Source organism: Neodiprion lecontei, chromosome 4 (assembly GCF_021901455.1).
Source record: "Neodiprion lecontei isolate iyNeoLeco1 chromosome 4, iyNeoLeco1.1, whole genome shotgun sequence".
NCBI lineage: Eukaryota > Metazoa > Arthropoda > Insecta > Hymenoptera > Diprionidae > Neodiprion > Neodiprion lecontei.
In genome coordinates, this window is record NC_060263.1 from 36,305,261 (window position 1) to 36,322,679 (window position 17,419).

General features: G+C 38.0%; 5 protein-coding genes across 10 annotated transcripts in view; 4 read left to right on the forward strand and 1 right to left on the reverse strand.

The window, feature by feature from the left end:
• The window catches only part of LOC107223926, a 29,050-nt gene extending 22,327 nt beyond the window's left edge, over positions 1–6,723 (forward strand). For all 4 annotated transcript variants that reach the window (XM_015663783.2, XM_046738485.1, XM_046738484.1 and 1 more), the window contains 2 exons: positions 644–5,099; positions 5,162–6,723. In XM_015663783.2, coding sequence (XP_015519269.1) covers positions 644–5,099; positions 5,162–5,249 — 4,544 coding nt within the window. In that variant the 3' untranslated portion in view covers positions 5,250–6,723. The remainder of the gene's footprint in view (positions 1–643; positions 5,100–5,161) is intronic.
• A 154-nt stretch (positions 6,724–6,877) lies between these two features.
• LOC107223925 lies at positions 6,878–7,656 on the forward strand. The gene is made up of 2 exons (XM_015663782.2): positions 6,878–7,202; positions 7,362–7,656. Exons 1-2 carry the CDS (start codon positions 6,961–6,963, stop codon positions 7,519–7,521), a joined length of 402 nt encoding a protein of 133 aa, XP_015519268.1. The 5' UTR covers positions 6,878–6,960; the 3' UTR covers positions 7,522–7,656.
• Positions 7,657–7,765: 109 nt separating this feature from the next.
• On the forward strand, positions 7,766–10,721 carry LOC107223923 (spermatogenesis-associated protein 6). Of its 3 annotated transcripts, none has more exons than XM_015663779.2 (8): positions 7,766–8,320; positions 8,390–8,749; positions 8,815–8,934; positions 9,015–9,115; positions 9,282–9,347; positions 9,449–9,862; positions 9,993–10,067; positions 10,246–10,721. In XM_015663779.2, the coding sequence occupies exons 1-8, from the start codon at positions 8,273–8,275 to the stop codon at positions 10,385–10,387; spliced, it is 1,326 nt and encodes a 441-aa protein (XP_015519265.1). In that variant the 5' UTR covers positions 7,766–8,272; the 3' UTR covers positions 10,388–10,721. The 3 variants fall into 3 exon arrangements, with proteins under 3 accessions (XP_015519265.1, XP_046594444.1, XP_015519266.1); XM_046738488.1 differs by having other exon boundaries at positions 9,333–9,347; XM_015663780.2 differs by lacking the exon at positions 9,282–9,347.
• A 118-nt stretch (positions 10,722–10,839) lies between these two features.
• On the reverse strand, positions 10,840–13,973 carry LOC107223929 (nitric oxide-associated protein 1). The gene is made up of 5 exons (XM_015663787.2): positions 12,386–13,973; positions 11,974–12,270; positions 11,544–11,850; positions 11,218–11,435; positions 10,840–11,024 (listed from the first exon to the last, which is right to left on the reverse strand). The coding sequence occupies exons 1-5, from the start codon at positions 13,680–13,682 to the stop codon at positions 10,843–10,845; spliced, it is 2,301 nt and encodes a 766-aa protein (XP_015519273.2). The 5' UTR covers positions 13,683–13,973; the 3' UTR covers positions 10,840–10,842.
• A 173-nt stretch (positions 13,974–14,146) lies between these two features.
• Positions 14,147–17,419, forward strand: part of LOC107225318 (MAP kinase-interacting serine/threonine-protein kinase 1) — a 95,194-nt gene continuing 91,921 nt past the window's right edge. Inside the window, exon 1 of the mRNA XM_046738486.1 lies at positions 14,147–14,308. Within this exon, the coding sequence (XP_046594442.1) occupies positions 14,291–14,308 (18 nt within the window). The 5' untranslated portion in view covers positions 14,147–14,290. The remainder of the gene's footprint in view (positions 14,309–17,419) is intronic.

A 17,419-nucleotide genomic window follows, 5' to 3' on the forward strand; every position in this document is an offset into this window, starting at 1 on the left:
TCTCAGCATGCTTTATTAATGCTATTTATAGTGTACTAAACAACCTATTTATGTATGAAGAAGTAAATTATGCTACGCTCATGTAAAATTTCTTTTACCTGATATTGAGATTCATCGTTCTAGTAGTTTATCACACTGTAATGCCGTTATAGGTGTAATACAAAATACTACCGTAATTCGGAATGAGCATCTATGTTAATTTCATGTGACGTTTCCACGTTCGGATGTATGGGACATTTTCATTTCTTTATATCAATATACATACATCTTTGATTCAAGCAGTTGAGTACATTTTCCACAGTAGTTTTCCAGTAACAGAAATCTTCCATTTTCTACGCAATCATAAAATGAAGTAATTCTTAGTGTTACATTTAGATGTTTGAAACGTATACATCATTTAAGTTGTCATTATGTAATAGTATTTAAAGCGTAGATAACGATGTGAGAAAATTTCCAAGACATATATGAAGTTATTTATTAATTTTTTCGAGAGATTTTATAGGAGAGTTTATGTACGTACAAATAAACGAGTGTACATACTCAAAACATAATTTGCTTTTCTGTATATCCTTATAAATATCCATTACAGGTGGTGATATATGAGCTGCATGCCATTAGCAACATTTTTATATGAATTTTTCAGATAAAAATCAGCACGAAAACACCGATGCCGAGGTATCGCAAATTCGGAAGCAGGCGCAAGAAACATTAGAGCAAAACTTCACGCCGAGCTTAGCACGCAGGTTGAGTAGACATTTCATTGAACAAACAAGGCAATCGTTACCCAGATCTCCATCGATACCTCGCGAGAAAAACTATCAATCGCCTACTCAAAAAATGATGAATTCACTCGAAGGCTCCGATATAGAAAGTCAAAATCCCAGCTCTACAACGTCGGATCAAACAGAATACAGAGGAAAATCAGCTGAAAGAAACATCAAGAGATCGAACAGTTTATTGGTATCGCGGGACCTGGCTGACAAGCTAGATTACCGATCACCTAGAAGAAGCGTCAGCCTATTTGAGGATGATGATAAATCACTACCACCGTTACCTAGACACGTCATGACGCTTGGTAGGAAATACAGAGATTCAGGGAAACCCAACAATGGCGCAATACGCAGAGAAAATTTTCAAAATTTTAAAAATGATAAAATTCAAGAGGAAACCTTGGATGAGTCATGTAAGACTCCTAATATCAAAGTGGATAGTGTTGTCGATGGTTATGAAATTGGTCAAACTTTGGAGGGCAATTCTATGTCTGTGTCTAGTTCCATTAATAATTTCGTAGATACTGCATCTAGCATGTCAGCAAAATCAAGTGAAACATCTCCCAATGCATCAACATCCAACTTGATGGATTACAATTACTCGTACAAATCTGATGCATCAAAAGATTTCGAAAACAGACTCCTGGCTGCAGAAAATCTTATAAAGGAATCAAAGCTGAAAAATTTAGGCCCATCAAGTCTTGATATAAATCTTAACTCGAGTTACAGAGATATGGACAAGTGTAACAAAGAAAGTCTTGGATCTATTTCAGAAACCAATAGTGCAGACAAGCGACGTAGTTATATTCCAAGCCTACGATTGAGATCCGGATCATTGACTAGAGACCCAACTGAAAATAAAACCCGTCGCAGCTCTTTCACTGGATCACAGGATGCGTTAGGAGCCAGAGCTCCAACTCCAGAAAGATCGATACTAAGTAAATTCTTCAAACCTGACAGGAATAAAGATAACGATACTAGAGGAAAGCATCAAAAAGCTGGTGGACAGCGTAGAATATCGAGATTTTTGCGACCTGATTTCTTTGATACACCTCGCGAAGAAAGTCAATATGTCAAAGAAAAGGAAGCACAAAAAGCTGCAGAAAATGAGCGCAGAAAGTCAAGATTTATTAAGAAGAAGAGCGAGAGTAAGGAATCGAAAGCGGACAAATCTTCAGAAGCAAAACCTCCCAAAGAACTGAAAAACGAAGCAAACTCTATCACTAAAGAACAGTCAGAGATTTCATCTAAGGATGATAGATCAGATAGAGATATTAGCTCTATCTCAGAAGACACAAGGCCAAGGTTCGAGAAACAGTCCACGAAGCACAGTTTCTTACATTCCTTGGAGAAAAAGCTTGAAAAGTTTAGATCAAGCGAAGATGCTTCAAAATCAGTGGTCAATAACGGTAATTTAATTGAACAAAAAATTCGATCTTTGCGCGAGAGTTCTGCGCCGCCGAAGGAATGCCCGTGCACGGAGTCCAGTTTAATCAAACGAGCAGTTAGCGTAGAAGATTTACCACTTTATAGTGCAAACCTAAACCCGTCGAAGGGTAAAGTAAGCTCTGTACTGGGACTATTCAAGAATACTGATACAAAACCAACCTCCAACGGGCAGCGACCACAAAGCATGATATTCAGCAAGTTGAGAAAAAATCCCTACAAGGGTTCTCATTCTGACTCAACGACTGATGCAGATCTTACTGCTTCGAGTAAAATACCTACAAAAGTTAGTAAATCCGATTTGATATCGTCCAAGAAGAAATCAGAAGAAACAAAATCTATATCTAAAATGAAACCAAATAATAAGACTTCTCCTCCGAAGGAATCACCCAGAGACACCCATAAATCCGACAGACCATCTAGAAGTGTTAAAAGTTTTTCCCCAGAGAAAATAAACAAAGAGCTTAAAAAGTCCAATCCTGAAAAAAGTGTTGATAAGAAAAATGATTCTACAGATAAAGCAAAAACTTTCAAGACCAAGTCTCCAGAAAAACTTGCAGACAATCGATCTGAGCAACTTGAAAGAGTTGGTGATATAAATCAGGCTGCAGGTGAAATATTTCCTGTCGAACAGTCGAAAGCTATTTCGTCGGACAAAACAATGGATAATCTTGAACTTGAAGGAAGAAGAAATGACAAAGTTCGAAAGATTGGTACAACATCCTCCTTAGTAAAAAATGATTCTGTAAAAGGTATTGAAAAAGTTGATGACGGCGAGAAAAAAGCAAAAAAAACTGTCAAAGCTAAAGAATCCGGTGGAAAAGAATCCGGATCCGTCGATGGAACTAAGAAAAAAAGGATTGTTAAAGTTATCAAGAAAGTTGTGAAAAAATCACCAGACAGCTCGGAAAGCAAGTCTGAAGCTAAGGAAAAGCCTCGTAAATTATTGAGCAAGAAAAGCACCTTGTCATCCGGTGAAGTGAACTCTGATACACAAATATCAAATGGTATTGATAATTCACGAAAAGATGACCCTAAATGTAAGTTGGAAAACAATACCAGCAAACCTGATCCATTGAAAGAATCTAAAGCTCCCGCAAGTAATAATGATAAAAATAATGAAGCATTTACAGAAAATAATACACCAGAAATGTCTAACAAGTTAAATGAAAATTCAACAAATGGTGTGGAGTCAAAAACGAATAATTCGTTGTTAAACAGCATAAAAGTTATGGAAAAAAATCAATCCAACAACATTCAGGATGTTTCACAAGCTAAATCTACAGATTCACGGTCCAATAGAAATAGTTTGAAGCTAGACTTATCAAAAATTCCACAACACACATTCAGGAGTCCGCAAATTTTGAAGAAAGACTCGGTGCAAACGGAATTGCCAAAAACTAGTCCAAGTGTAGAAACGCATTTACCAAAGTTATCTCATGGCAAAGCACAATCTACCTCGCCGGAAGATGCGAAGAAGTTGATACAAAACCTGTCAAAGATAACTCATCACGCAAACATAACAGGAAACAAGATCGTCATCGATAAACCATTATGCGCAAAGGACATGGAAAAGCTTCAAAGTGACGCTGACGAGTGTAACATTGAAAGCCGTGAAAATAGCACTTCTCAATCTTCGCATGACATCAGCAAATCATTCAATTGCCCAAAACTATCTCACGATCAAAACAAAACCAATGACATTAACTTTACTACTGCCGAAGTGTTGCAACCACTTCCTGACACAGTACTCAATTCAACCAGGGTTACGTGTCATCAAGAGAACGAAATTAGCAATGCAAAGAATACAAATGGATGTTCACAGGAAATAGGAATATCAAAGAAAAACTTTGAGTTAGACTTACCTGTACTGAACCCAAATCCTATTCCTCCACCAAAGGAAAGTCCAATCGAGCATCCCGAAGAGATGTTTTCCCCTACAGATGATACAGAGAGTTTTGATTCCTGGTCTATATGCTCGGCAGATATGAACCAGAGCCGGAGCGAATTACAATCGCCAACTTCACCCGCACGTTCCCCATCTTTTCGAGCAGATCAAACCGAATCAGTAGGGGATAGAATAAGACGAAGAAGTTTCTACTCGAGATTCAATGACAGGAAAAGAAAAACATCACTGAACGCTCCTCCGCCTGGAGTGTCTCTTCCTGTCAGCACAACACTCCCAAGAAAGTTCAGCTTTAACGGACCGCGGGAGAACGATCATGATAAACTGAATAGCTACGCATCACCGACGAAGAGATACCAGGAGAAATCTTACAACATATATAACAACGAAATTCAGCCATTTAGAAGATCGCCAATTGACAGAGACAGATATTCTGATGTGAGTACGGCATCAGTATACACCAATGATTTAAGATCACCGAAAGAACAATATGGAAGCAGTTTGAGTTCATCTTACGATCCACTGCGAAAATATACACGATCTCCAACTCTGTCCGATTCGTCAAGCATACGGAGGAAATGTTATAGTACCGACTATGGTACGGATAATAATGAAGCAACATCATACAGAAGTCCATTGTCTAGTTCCTTATTGAATGATAATTCATTAGAATCATATTCTAACAGAAATTTCAACACATTGCCAAGAAAATACGGTTCAACTGTGTCGAGTTCGGAACCGAAGACTGCTGAGTATTACGAAGAATTATTAGCTCCGAATAATTCGAATTACTTAACATCGAGGAAGACTCCAACGTCTGCAGATTCACTGAGCACTCGTGAGAACGGATACCACAACGGAAATTTAGAATCACCACAATTCAAGGCTGAAAAATGGAAGATTACTGGGACCGATGATAAGATGGCAGAACTGAATCTGACTGAAACAAATAATGGGAGGCTCGGGGACCAAATAAGGTATGATTGATTTTCACCGTTCGACCTAACGCTTGAATGTCAACATTTAATTTTGTTCGCAGCGACAAGAGCCAGAGCGTCAACGAATCTAAGGATCTGTCGTCAACAATGTCTGAACCTCAGCCGAGTACTTCCACTAACCAAGAATAAAATTTTCCTTATCCGTATTGATTCCTAAATCTTATAGGGATAATCAAACGCCAAACAAGTATTCGAGCATTTTTAAGTTACACTAATATTTTTCAAAACAACTTGCCAGCAAATTAATAATATTTCGTTACTGATTAGATCTTTGTTTGAGTCAGACAACAATATTATTCAATAAGCGAAGAGAAACGAAATAGATGCACAGTGATGAAAGTGGGTAGAACACTAGGTAATGAGAAAACTGTAGCCTTTTTATATCAAAAATACGTAAAATTTACAACGAAAATTTGCGTTATATGATCGCTGCCTATCTACGTAATGTCGACATTAATGTTGTAATAGAAATATTATACGCAATGAAGTAAACGTAGCATTGATCTACCAATCAAATGTAGACTTTCACACATATTTAGATGGTCAATTTTTAGCACTATTTTAATCAGGTATCGTAGTTCAAGGGACTATCTGAATGTGTTTGGATAAATCTACGTTTGACAGATTTTTTCAGTATAATATACTTGCCAAGTTTGCCTGATTTTTAGTATCCCTTGATAAATTATCAAGTTTTGAGTTTCTAGTTTTAGTTTATTCTTTCCTTTTTATATTTCCTGTCAAATGTATACAAGTCAATATTTATTTAAATTATTTATGCTTGTGATCTTGATAATTAAAGTAATGTTAACGTTTTCAATGAAAGTTTATTAAACAAAAAATTATGAGCCCTTAACGATTCGTATATAATTGTATTGCATACATGAAGAAAAATGTTATAATTAATTCTACGATTGATAAATTAATACGTTTTGGCTCCAATGTTTATAGGAATATAAATTAAAAATTTGGCAGCTATTGCAAAAACAGGAGTTTTCCTTGTGATTCGAAAGGTTTCATTGTGATAGCAGCATAAATACCAGCATTATAATAATTGCAGTATAATTGACTTAGTTTCCAACTTGCGTCAAGATATACTGCAATTTTTTTTATAACATAGATGTTTTTAGCTAATTTTTTCTATTTGTTCGCCCTTAGTAAATAATGATTCGAATCTCTCAGAGTCTCTTGGTAAATATACTCTCTAATTGATGCCTATGGTAAGATTTATCAAAGAATCGACTCCCTAACAATTACCAAGGGACTTCTATGTTTCAAATAAATCATCGAACAAAAATCTGTAGCTTGATCCAATTGTAACATTAGACTGTTGGTATAACGACAGCAGTTGTCGGAGACCATAGATGTCAATTCAAACAGTCAATACTGCAGAGCCTAAGCAAATCTGTATTATCAGCGCGTAGTTATTACGCTGAATATTTTTACAACAATCATTCGAGCCAGTAATTGCAGATGAAGAGAGTCGGTCAAGCTATTATTAGCATACTTGCAACCGCTCTCCGACTGGTTCATAGTCTTCTGCATGTTATGTACGTGTTTTCTATCGATATACATATTTTAAAATAAAGTGCAGAGTTAAAATGAATTAGTCTTTCGTATTCTCACCCAGCGATCTTGTACCAGTTTATAATTGATTTTGGTAAACAATAAGACATACTTTTGTAGCATTCATGTTACACAGATCTGCAACTATTTTCAAGCATGTCAACTGCAGATTTCGTTATGCATTTATTGAATGTATTACATTGGCAGTAAACATTTTCAGTATCAAATTCTACTGTACTAAATACAGTCTGTGTTGGAGTAAATTGTGTAGTTAATCATGGATCCAATCAAACTAAGATTTTATGTGGAGAAGTATGCTAAGGAGAACCGAGAAACCAAATTGGTTGAAACTTTTTATGCCACACCCAAGAATAGGTCAATTACAGGAAAATTTTATGCAAAACATGAAGCAAATACATCGATGAATGCTCCGCAAGAATATATCGATCTTATAGCCAAGTCCGTGAGCTACGTGCCAAAGGACACTTATAAATATCGTCCACCCGCTGTTAACATGGAGTAAGCAAATCTACCACTCAATTTTAAGTAAAATAGACGTATTACACTTTACTATCATGAATTGTACAACTTGAATATAAAATAAGAAGCACCTCTTCTTTGATGCGTCATCAGTTTCTAAAATGTTACATAGTTTATAATTGTGCTGTTTTATTTTAGCTACGGTTGGTTCACAGAGCCATTGATACCAAGATCTAAAGATCCACGGCTATATTTTCCTGCCAAGCAGTGTGACTTTATAAAGAATGAGTTACTGATAAGACATCAGAATAAAGGTGTTCCGGAGGAGAAATTCAAGGGTGTTCCATTTAAATCTTGATACCAATATAAGGGTATTTTTATTATTCTTGCATCCAAACACGCTTTCTGAAATACATTCTATTGATTTATTGCAACGGCTTATCGCGGTTTAATTACGGGTTATTATTATGAAATAAAAACGTGGTAAAAAGTATCAACAGTATATTATCTGACAAGAGTAAAGATCACATGTATGCATAATGTATGTACGTATTATATGTATATGCATGCAGAGAGGTAGTAGATGCATGTTCCACAAGATGAAATTCAGGTGAATGCCAATTTCGAAGATATCAGCTATTTTAAACTGGATTGCATTGACCTTGACCAATTATGTGGGATACATTTTTTCATTAGCATTATAAACATTGAAATGTTTTAGCAATGAAATCGTTTGTTGCTAGATTGAGAAGAAAATTTTCTGAATAACCTGTAATAGTGTAATTTCGTGACAAAGCTCTGCTGCCAATACAGAATGTATTACGTTGTGATGTACATACAGTTACTAAGCAACAAACAATTCTTGCCAATCTCTTCACCCAAGATGGCCTAGAACATAAAAATTGTGCACGTCTTTATCCGACGTGTCATTATTCTAAAGTAACTTTTTATCGACACCTCGCGATAGTATTGTTACAAATTTCATAGCTCTGGAGATTTTAATTAGAATGGAGGAGAAAGTCGATTTTTTAGATACAGAGAGGTACGCTTTTTTTATTTAGATTTGGTCAAATTGACAGTTCTAGTTTTCTAGCCGTTAGACTGATATCATGGCGGGAAGAGGCTTCTCTGTCAAAATAGAGCTGGACTTACATGCGGTGAGTATGATAAGCTGCACTATCCATCGTTCTCCAAATTCATACTTATTTTATTTACAATATTTTCAGATAACATGTCCCGGCGTATGGCTTTGTCCTAACGGGAAAATAGCTCTTCAATTAAGTATGTTCAATAATTGCATAGAGTCTCACCAAATAACACCAATATTTCCGTTACTTTTTCACGACAAATTCACGTTCAACAAAGTTTTTACGGGAGTAACAACGCTCGCAGATTTACAGCGCTCCTTGGAAGAAGAATTTTTTTACGCAGAACTAATACAGTGGTCTAAGCCTGATAGTCGGGGTGTTATTTTAGCTACATTTGAAACAAATCTGGTCGATCTTTTATATCCAGCTCCGTGCTCCAAGGGCTTATTGGCCGGAGTTGACGTCGACTTGTTAATGGAACCCACTAAGTACTTTCCAGTAAGTTCTCTGCCTCCATCCTTGTAGTATTAAAGTGTAATTCATCGACTTTTTTCAAACATTAGGGAATACTGGCTCCAAAAATTGAAATCTCAACACGCACTGTGATCGAAGAAGTCGTAGGAATTTGCGATTCAACTGCTACTGGGGCCCATGTCGTCAATCCAAAGATGATAAACTCAAAGGTATTATAATATTGTTGAGGTTCCTTTACCTTCGCATGTTACTTTAAAACAGAAATCTAAACTCAAATACATTTTTGCAGAATGCACCCTGTTTTTGCCGGAAACCTCCAACCAAGGGTATCATCAGGCAACGCAAGGTTTGCCACAGTCAAGGAAGGCACAGATCTCAAATATGTCGGAAGTAAGTATACTTCATCTCGATTTCTGAGTATAATAATTAGTTGCCAAAATTCACCTCAGATAAATACTATTTCATTATAAATACCAATGTTTTTCAAACCTCAGACTTGAATTTTCCTGAAGCGTAATAATCAGAATAGATTTCACTTATCATTGATACGTTATAGAGGTACTAGAAGAAAGAATTCGGCTACGCGTTTGCTGTCTCCTTCTTACAGACCGTGCACAAGATGGTAATTAATATACGAAAGGATAGGGGGATGATATCTTTACAAGACTTTAAATGATTTCTCTGTAAATTTGAAAAAAAAATTGAGAAACATTCATTTTGTAGTTGCAGTCAAAAGACAAGCAGTCTTGAGATTGAACGTGTATATTCGCCAAGTGCCTTGAACAGACGCTCGGAATCCCAATCAGACAGATGCTACCATGGGATTAAAAAAGTACCAAAGTGTTCCTGCCCGCCGTCATCCCCACTAAAAAATAGTGAAATCAATGCGATTCGCGACGATTCTCACGTCTTTGAAAGCTGCGCAGTTTGTTCAAAGTACAAGTGTTACTTTGCTTGCAACTGCAAAGGAAAGGACGCAGGATACACTTGCAAGTGTAGAGGGAATTCACCAAAGGTTCATGGCGTTAAAAACACCTCAGATTATGTCGGCCATTCCTCGTTGCAAAAAACGTACGGTTCCTGTTTGTGCAGACCCAGCAGTGCACCAAGTCCACGAGAAGACCCATCGACATTGCTGTGAGTTGAATAAAATAATGATGAGATTGTAACTCGACCAGTTTACTGCTGATATTCACTGAAATCCTTCGAAACTCAACTTCAACAATAATCTATGAGTAGCGTTATTGAGCGAATACTCTGTTTTCAGACTGAAAGCAAAAATCAAACAACTACAGAAGGCTAAAGCAAAATTGTCCTATATTTGCAACAGCAGGGAGGATGAGTAAGTTTACATAAATATGGTCTAAATATCTGTGAGTTATAATTCGAAGAGAATAATATAGTGCTAGAGTCCTGCTACTATTTGTAATCAAATGAATGAGGCATGACAAAAATAACAAAGGAGAGATAAAAAATACGTTTAAAAAATGTTTGTGACTTATTTTTTTTCCACTTTTCAGCACGTCCGAATTGGATCAATGCTGTGACCATAATCATGACAGAAGTAGTGGAAGACAAGGTTTCTACAAAAATCTAGAGAAATTTTATAAAAGAATGTATAAGCAGGCTAGAATGCGGGCAGAAGAAGTTGACCAGGTGTGAAGTAGAATGATAGCTACACATTGAAGGATCGGGAAAAATCCGAAAAACATGTCTCTTGTTAATTGTTGTTAAATCGTCTATTAATCAAGTAAGAAAAACATTGAGTTTGCAAACTATATATATATATACACACACACACACACGAAGTCATCGTGGCAATGATAAAAGTGTGCAATTATTAGGGTAGAATTTAACATTTACAAATAAAAATTATATACATCTGAATAATTTTTAATGTCAGTAATTATTCTACAATACATTAAATAAAGTATTGAAATGTATTTAAATATCAGTAATTGCTATAAATAATTATTATCGGACGTTTTGAAGGTTCCAATTCTGGCTTCCGTTGCTTTCTACTACATTGCTGTGAATCAACTGATTAAAACATAATTCACTAATCTGAAACAGATTTATCGCTTTGTTGTTCCTACCGCAAACACGATATTTGGTTATTACCCTCCAGTGTATACTGGTTTATGACGGCGATATACTGGAAGATCCCTGATTTTTGTGCCCCGTAACTTAACTGAATGTTTCAGAAGAGCTGGAGTTCTTAGATGGATTCCTCTCCCTTCTGGTGTCCAGCCTCTCACATTTGCCGTCTTTTCTGGTCCAGGAGTAATAGCGACCCAACCTACAGTGATGGAAAGTATAAACAAGAAATTTACTGTATTTGTTATTCTTAGATACTGAAATACATTAGGAGAATCAATTTCAATTGCCGTAAGCCAATAATAACTTTTTCAAAACTAGTGAATATCGTAACTTGCAATATGAATATATTTTTCTTAATCAGATCACTAAAGGATTCCCAGAAAAATATTTACCTGCACTTGAAAGTATAACGTCAGCCGCAGACGTGTCCCATCCAACTCCGGTAATTTCAAAATCTTTTCCTTCCAAGTGAGGCCACTGTTTCAAACGCTCAGGATCATTCGAAGGTACAACAAAAGCTTTTGTGGACAATAATTGATCGTAAATGTGATCTGCATCTTCAAGACGACACATAGTCACCGGTAGCTTCTCACTCGCGAATACCGTGATCCTGAGAAAATGAGAATTTTTATTTAATAAATATCAGCCTTGTCTAGTAATCAGAATTCGATTCAATGGTGGTGGTTGCGATGAAAAATTGAAAAGATAATGTAACTACCTGATGAATGAATCACCATCGAAATAATCCAGTCTTCCTAATCCACCCAAAAACATTGTGTATTTTGGTTTAATTATATATGTCCTGGGAATAATCATTTTCTTTGGCAAAGTAGCCATCAGTTCATCGGTGGTTAGCAAATGCAATATTTGATCAGGTTGTATCGTGCCTGGTGTGTCAAAACACCAGTGTGAATGTTTGTAATCTCGTTTGTCTATGTTTACACCCAATCTTTTCTTCTCAACACCCATATTCGAGGCGTCTTCATCGTCTGTGTCATTGTTAGAAAAAGTTCTGCCCATATGTCCTGGAAAAAAATTTGTCTGTCAATCTTGCCTAGCGGTAAAATGAGGAAAAAGGAGGTTTTGTTATTGACATTTAACAGCAAAATGTATTATCAGGCTGCTATTCGCTCCCGCCATACACGCACCAATTAACTGTGCATACTTCACATCTCCCGTTTCACGAAGTCGTGTCCTTCTAAGATTCTCCTCCAAAAGGTGGATTTCATTCTCACGCTTCAATCTTTGTGCTCTCAAACTAAGGCGATACGCAGATGGTCTTAAAATTGGAAATTTCAATAGATTCAAAGTTGTTCCAGGCCACGGAGATATGGTCGCTCTTTGGATAAGATCAACGGCCTTTGACTTGCAGTAGTCGGACTGCAGCAACATGTTGAATAATGTCGACTTTCCAGAATTTGTGCATCCAATCAAATAAACATGACCTGTAAAGTACAGCAATAAATACCAGTCAGTACAGACATATTCTGAAAAATTATCAATGAACTATAAACGTAAAACAATTTACTGGCGTAAAAATACTTGTCATATCATCGTTACCTTTGTATTCCCAAATCTTGTGCAATTGATTGATAAGTTCTTCAATGCCATAGCCAGTTTTTGCAGATATTACGGAAACGTGTTTAATGTTTGCCTCGTGTACCCCAGTTTCGACAATAGCTTTTGACAAGGATTCGATAAGATTTGGGATAAACTTCTTTGTGTCTCGGGGCAGAAGATCAACCTTATTGCCGACAACAAAGACTGGTCTCTTGGTACCAATGATAGACAATATATCGGGCCAAATGCTACACGGGAAGTCCATCAGGTCAACCATCAAGATGACAGCAGCACGCTTGTTCTTAATAGATGATAACAGTCTTGGATACTCCTCAGGAGTAACATTAACGGCGAGGGAAGTATTGTAGTGCGTCATGAAATGACATCGTTGGCAAGTGAGAGATTTCAAATCCTGTGTTTTCGTCGCTAAAAATATTTCCGATGGCAGATAACCCGGGATGGCCGAATCCTTGCAATGCAGCAACGCACCGCAGCCACCGCATGGTACTGAACTAACTTTGGAGTTTGGATTTGGAGTCCCGTAGTTTAATTGCCAGTTTTCGTCTTCCTGGCTGTCGTCAAACTCCTCATAATCCGTCATCCATTCGGGTGGAATTCTAGCCAAGTTGTCAGCGAGCTGAAACGTAGACTTAGTCTCAGTTTCCTCGTCCAAAGTTTCGGAGTCCTCGACCGAGTCTGACGATTGTGCCTTTCTCGTTTCCATGTATTTTTCATACAGTTCTTTGTACTCCATGTTCAAACCGTTGTGTTGTACTTGTGGATCTTTTTCCACATCCGTTTCAACCGGATTGTATTTGTTTGTACCGGAGTAAGGCATGTGAACCGGAATGGATGTCGTAGCTTTGTTTTGTTCGTCGACAAAATTTTCTAAGGGTTTTTCAACCTCTCTCGGTCGAAGCTGGTCCACCACAACGCTGTATACCGGGGCCTCTGCTATACTCTTAAGATGCTGAGTCTTCGCTCGCATCGCCCTACTCTTATTGAGTGCCACCAGTTTTTTGTGACCAACTGCTATTTTCTCATAGTCTAGATACTCGCAGAGCAGCAGCTTCTGTCTCACCTCGTCTGGCACCCCCGATTCGGTGTCGACTTCCTCTGCGTTCACATTGTCAGTTTGCGTGCTCGGCGACGAGTTACTCGCAGTTTGAACGCTCCGCCACGAGCGGCTGTACCCGGTCTGTCCTAACCTCAAACAACTTTCGCTGCCAATTTTGCCGCGTTTACAATCGTGCAAATACCTCATCGTGAAGCGTAAAAATCTCCGCGACGAAAGCATGACGATTTCTAAATGAAATGAGGCAGTGTCACGAATCCGTTTGCGATAAATACACGTCGAGCAATTGTCGAAATTTTTTGACAGACCCACAAGTTGCGTGGTTTGAGCTTTGGTTTGAGCATCTCACGATATGTCCTGAAGTCGTTCGACAATCGCACGCAATATCGGCCTTAGTCGACATGTTCGATAGTTCTTCTGTCCTTTGTTTTTTCATATTGTGTAATAATAGTGAAACAAAACTACAGTTAATTATAACAATCGATGAATAATATCGCCCGTGAAAAGGTTTGGAAAATTATTTAATACGCCTCTCATAATTTCCGGCTCCGTTTAACTGTTGTCAATAAAAGCCTACAAACAATGATCCCTTCTGCAGGATGTGGTCGCCGGCGTAAGTGCGCAACAATCGAATGAAAAATAGGGAATTGGTAGTCGTAAGGGTTGCTTGAATGGGGTGATTTATTTTGAAAATATCGGCTACGGTATCGATGTGCCAAGTCCCACGTTTCGCGCATTGATTCACCAACTGGTAAGCGGTGAGCACACGTGGGCGTGCTGGGGTCGTTATAGATGGGCTGAGAAGTGCGATGTGATCTACGAGCAGCGAGATGGCCGGGCCGGAGAAGGTACGTAAGAAAACGTCTGATTTTCGTAGTAAATAAGCATGATAGCCGCAGGACATTCGTACCACGCAACGGCGTATCAGGTCCCGGTCATTTCGACCCTCGCTCAAATCTCGCCAGGGTTCATTTTTAAGTGAAAAACTACTAGATTGTGTCTGGACGGGTGCCGCGTCGGCCATCTTGGCCCTCCCATCACGCATAACGTTTCTAGAAGCCGTGCGTGCATGTGTTGAGGATTACCTGCCGGTATTATGCCTATTACGTAGCTCTATCACGTATTTTTATTACGCTCTCGTAACCTTGACACCGGCAGGGTATAAACCCTTCCTTCACATTTGCGGAGAGACATGCATGCGTACATCAATTTTCGTATTTATCTTTGGCTAAAGTATCAGAGTGAAAGTAAATAAATAACCGGCATGTGATAACGTATGTGCGTTCACTGTACACACGGCGAACATTCGGTATATATATGATGTCGGATTATACGAACGCGAACGTTTGTATGCATAGATAGGTATAAAGAGATATTTCTTTACCGTGAGAATATATGACATGTTTTCCGTTCAACCGATAACGTTCTCTCTTAAAATACCTATCTACAGGGTTCTGTTCGATTTAGAATACCGTATACAGTGATTACCATCTTGACGAATTCGATTCGACGATAAAGTAGGTATAATAATAACGTTGCGTGCGATGGAATGTTATTCAATCTATAAACCGTACGATGTTTTGTAAATACGCAATACCTACACACGCACTGAATTTTATACTCATTGTATACCGTCTGATAATATGACTGTTCTATAAATAGTTCGAGATCCCCGTTTGTAAAAAGCGTACTTTCTATGTTGTTGATAACGTGCGTTGAAAGAGACGACGACGAAAAATACGAGGAAATGAAGAACGTGCTGTTTTGATAGCGGTCGCGTGACGTTAGTTAGTCGTTTGTTGTTTGTTAGTCACTTTCTGCGGTATAGTTAATAGCGTGCCGTATATATGAGAAATCACGTCAACAAACGCGGGATGAAAAACGAGACGTCGTTATTTACATTCGTTACTTTAGCGCTCAAAGATGATCGACCTTCCAGGTTCGAAGTTTTTGTATCGATGATCGCAATTTCCGATCCTACGAAACGATGATTTGTAGCTAATCGGCATTCAACGCACGGGTGTTAGTGCACCAGGGTATGAAGTATTTAGAAAACAACACCCGAAGTAAATTAGTATACGAACGGATGATGAAAACTAGTTTGGCTCTAGCATCGCAGAACACGTAAACGTCCACGTTCTCTAAAAAGAAAATACAATCCTATAATCCCAAGGTTCTGATTCGCTTCGTCGAAACACGAAATAAAGAAGACCGAAGCTGATAAATTTGATCTAAGAAATGAAGACAATGTGAAATTTATCTTTCACTCATTGTCAGTGTGATTACAATGAACAAATTTGTTTCAACGATGTAGAAACGCAAGTTTAAACAGGTATTGATCATATGTCTGTAAACAACTAGTCGTTGTAAATTATTAACCCGAATTTACTTTCCGCCCACCGGGTATGGAGTAGATGGAGCAGATTGTTTGGCGAATATCATTGTACAAATAACAAAGTGAGTTTTACGGAATTATATTCAGGCTAACATTATATCTTTGAGCGTTCGGCGTCCCCGAGTTTCGTCTAATTGTCGGATTGGTTTGAGAGCAGCTGATAATAGCAGCGTAGGTTTATTTATCATCGACGAATTCAAAACGCGGCGAATAGAGGATACGAATACCGTCGGTGGTTACGCAATTCGGGACTAATTGTGAGAGTAGACGTAGAGAGGAGAAGAAGAAAACCGGCGGGGACGAATGAATACAACAATTATCCTCTCCTCGAAGATTTGGAGAGAGAGAGAGAAAGAGAAATATATATATATATATATATGTATGAGAGAGGAGACGTATGGTCGCCGGAAACCTGTTCATACATGTACATACATGCATACATACATCTAAAAAGCGGCGTGGGTCAAATAAGAGTAAAGAGTGGGTCTCGCCTGGCAACCGAGCGCATTGTGAGCCGTTCAAGCTGACGCGACGTCAAGGCTCGTTCGTTGTAGGCATGGAACGTGGTCTGTTTTGGAGTATTTCGAATTACGTTGATTCTCGCCAAGTACCAGTTCGAGTTTTCTTGACAAACAGGAGAGAAGAATCACCAGTCCCTTTTCCACGGGATGAACCTATTGTTATATATATTATATATATATAATAAACGATCCGAAACAACGTTTTCCGTATCGATTAAGAAGAGGCGGCAGTATTCGGCGATGTTTGAAACGAGCGGAAGTCCGATACACAACCGATAGTCTGTAACGACGAATGATTGAAGGGTATTGAATTGCAGTGTTCCATTCCGAGTCGGAGGTGGATTTGGATTCTCGGTAGAGTTTGAATGAATTGCGGTGAACGAGCGAGTTTGATTATTATTATGAGAAACAAGCAGCAATTGAACAGAACCGCTCATCTTTGTAATATACGCAATTAAACGAATTTGAGGATTGCGGCGACGGAGGAAAGAGGCAAGCTCTATTTGCATCGAGTAATCGGATAAATTCCTTGTGCTAAAATCATCGGCACACGTTTGTAGCACACTTACGTTCGTAAATGTGAGAAAGAAATGCACACAGATATTAATATGTGTGAAAATAATCGTATGGTTGAAAATTTTTCCTATCCCCAATTCCCGATGATACGTTCGCAATATTATAATTTACACGAGTTTTATACTTTTATATTCCGACTGACCTATTCGTTATATGCATTATTATATTTACGCGAAAACGGGCGGTAATATTTACCTAAGCAGCTACGTACATGACGTATGGACGTAAAACGTTACGAATTCGTTGGCACCATTTGATGTTTATAATTCAATTTGATAATTCGGTAAAAGTTGGCGGTAACGTTCGTAATTCGGTAATAAGAACAAACAGTAATAACGCTGTATTATACGTATCATGCCGTGTTTCAGGATCAGAGAACAATCGTTTTTACAATCAACACGCGCAATTACATACTTATATCATTTGTATAACGAACACTGAGAAAAGTTTCATTTGGTACAGTAACT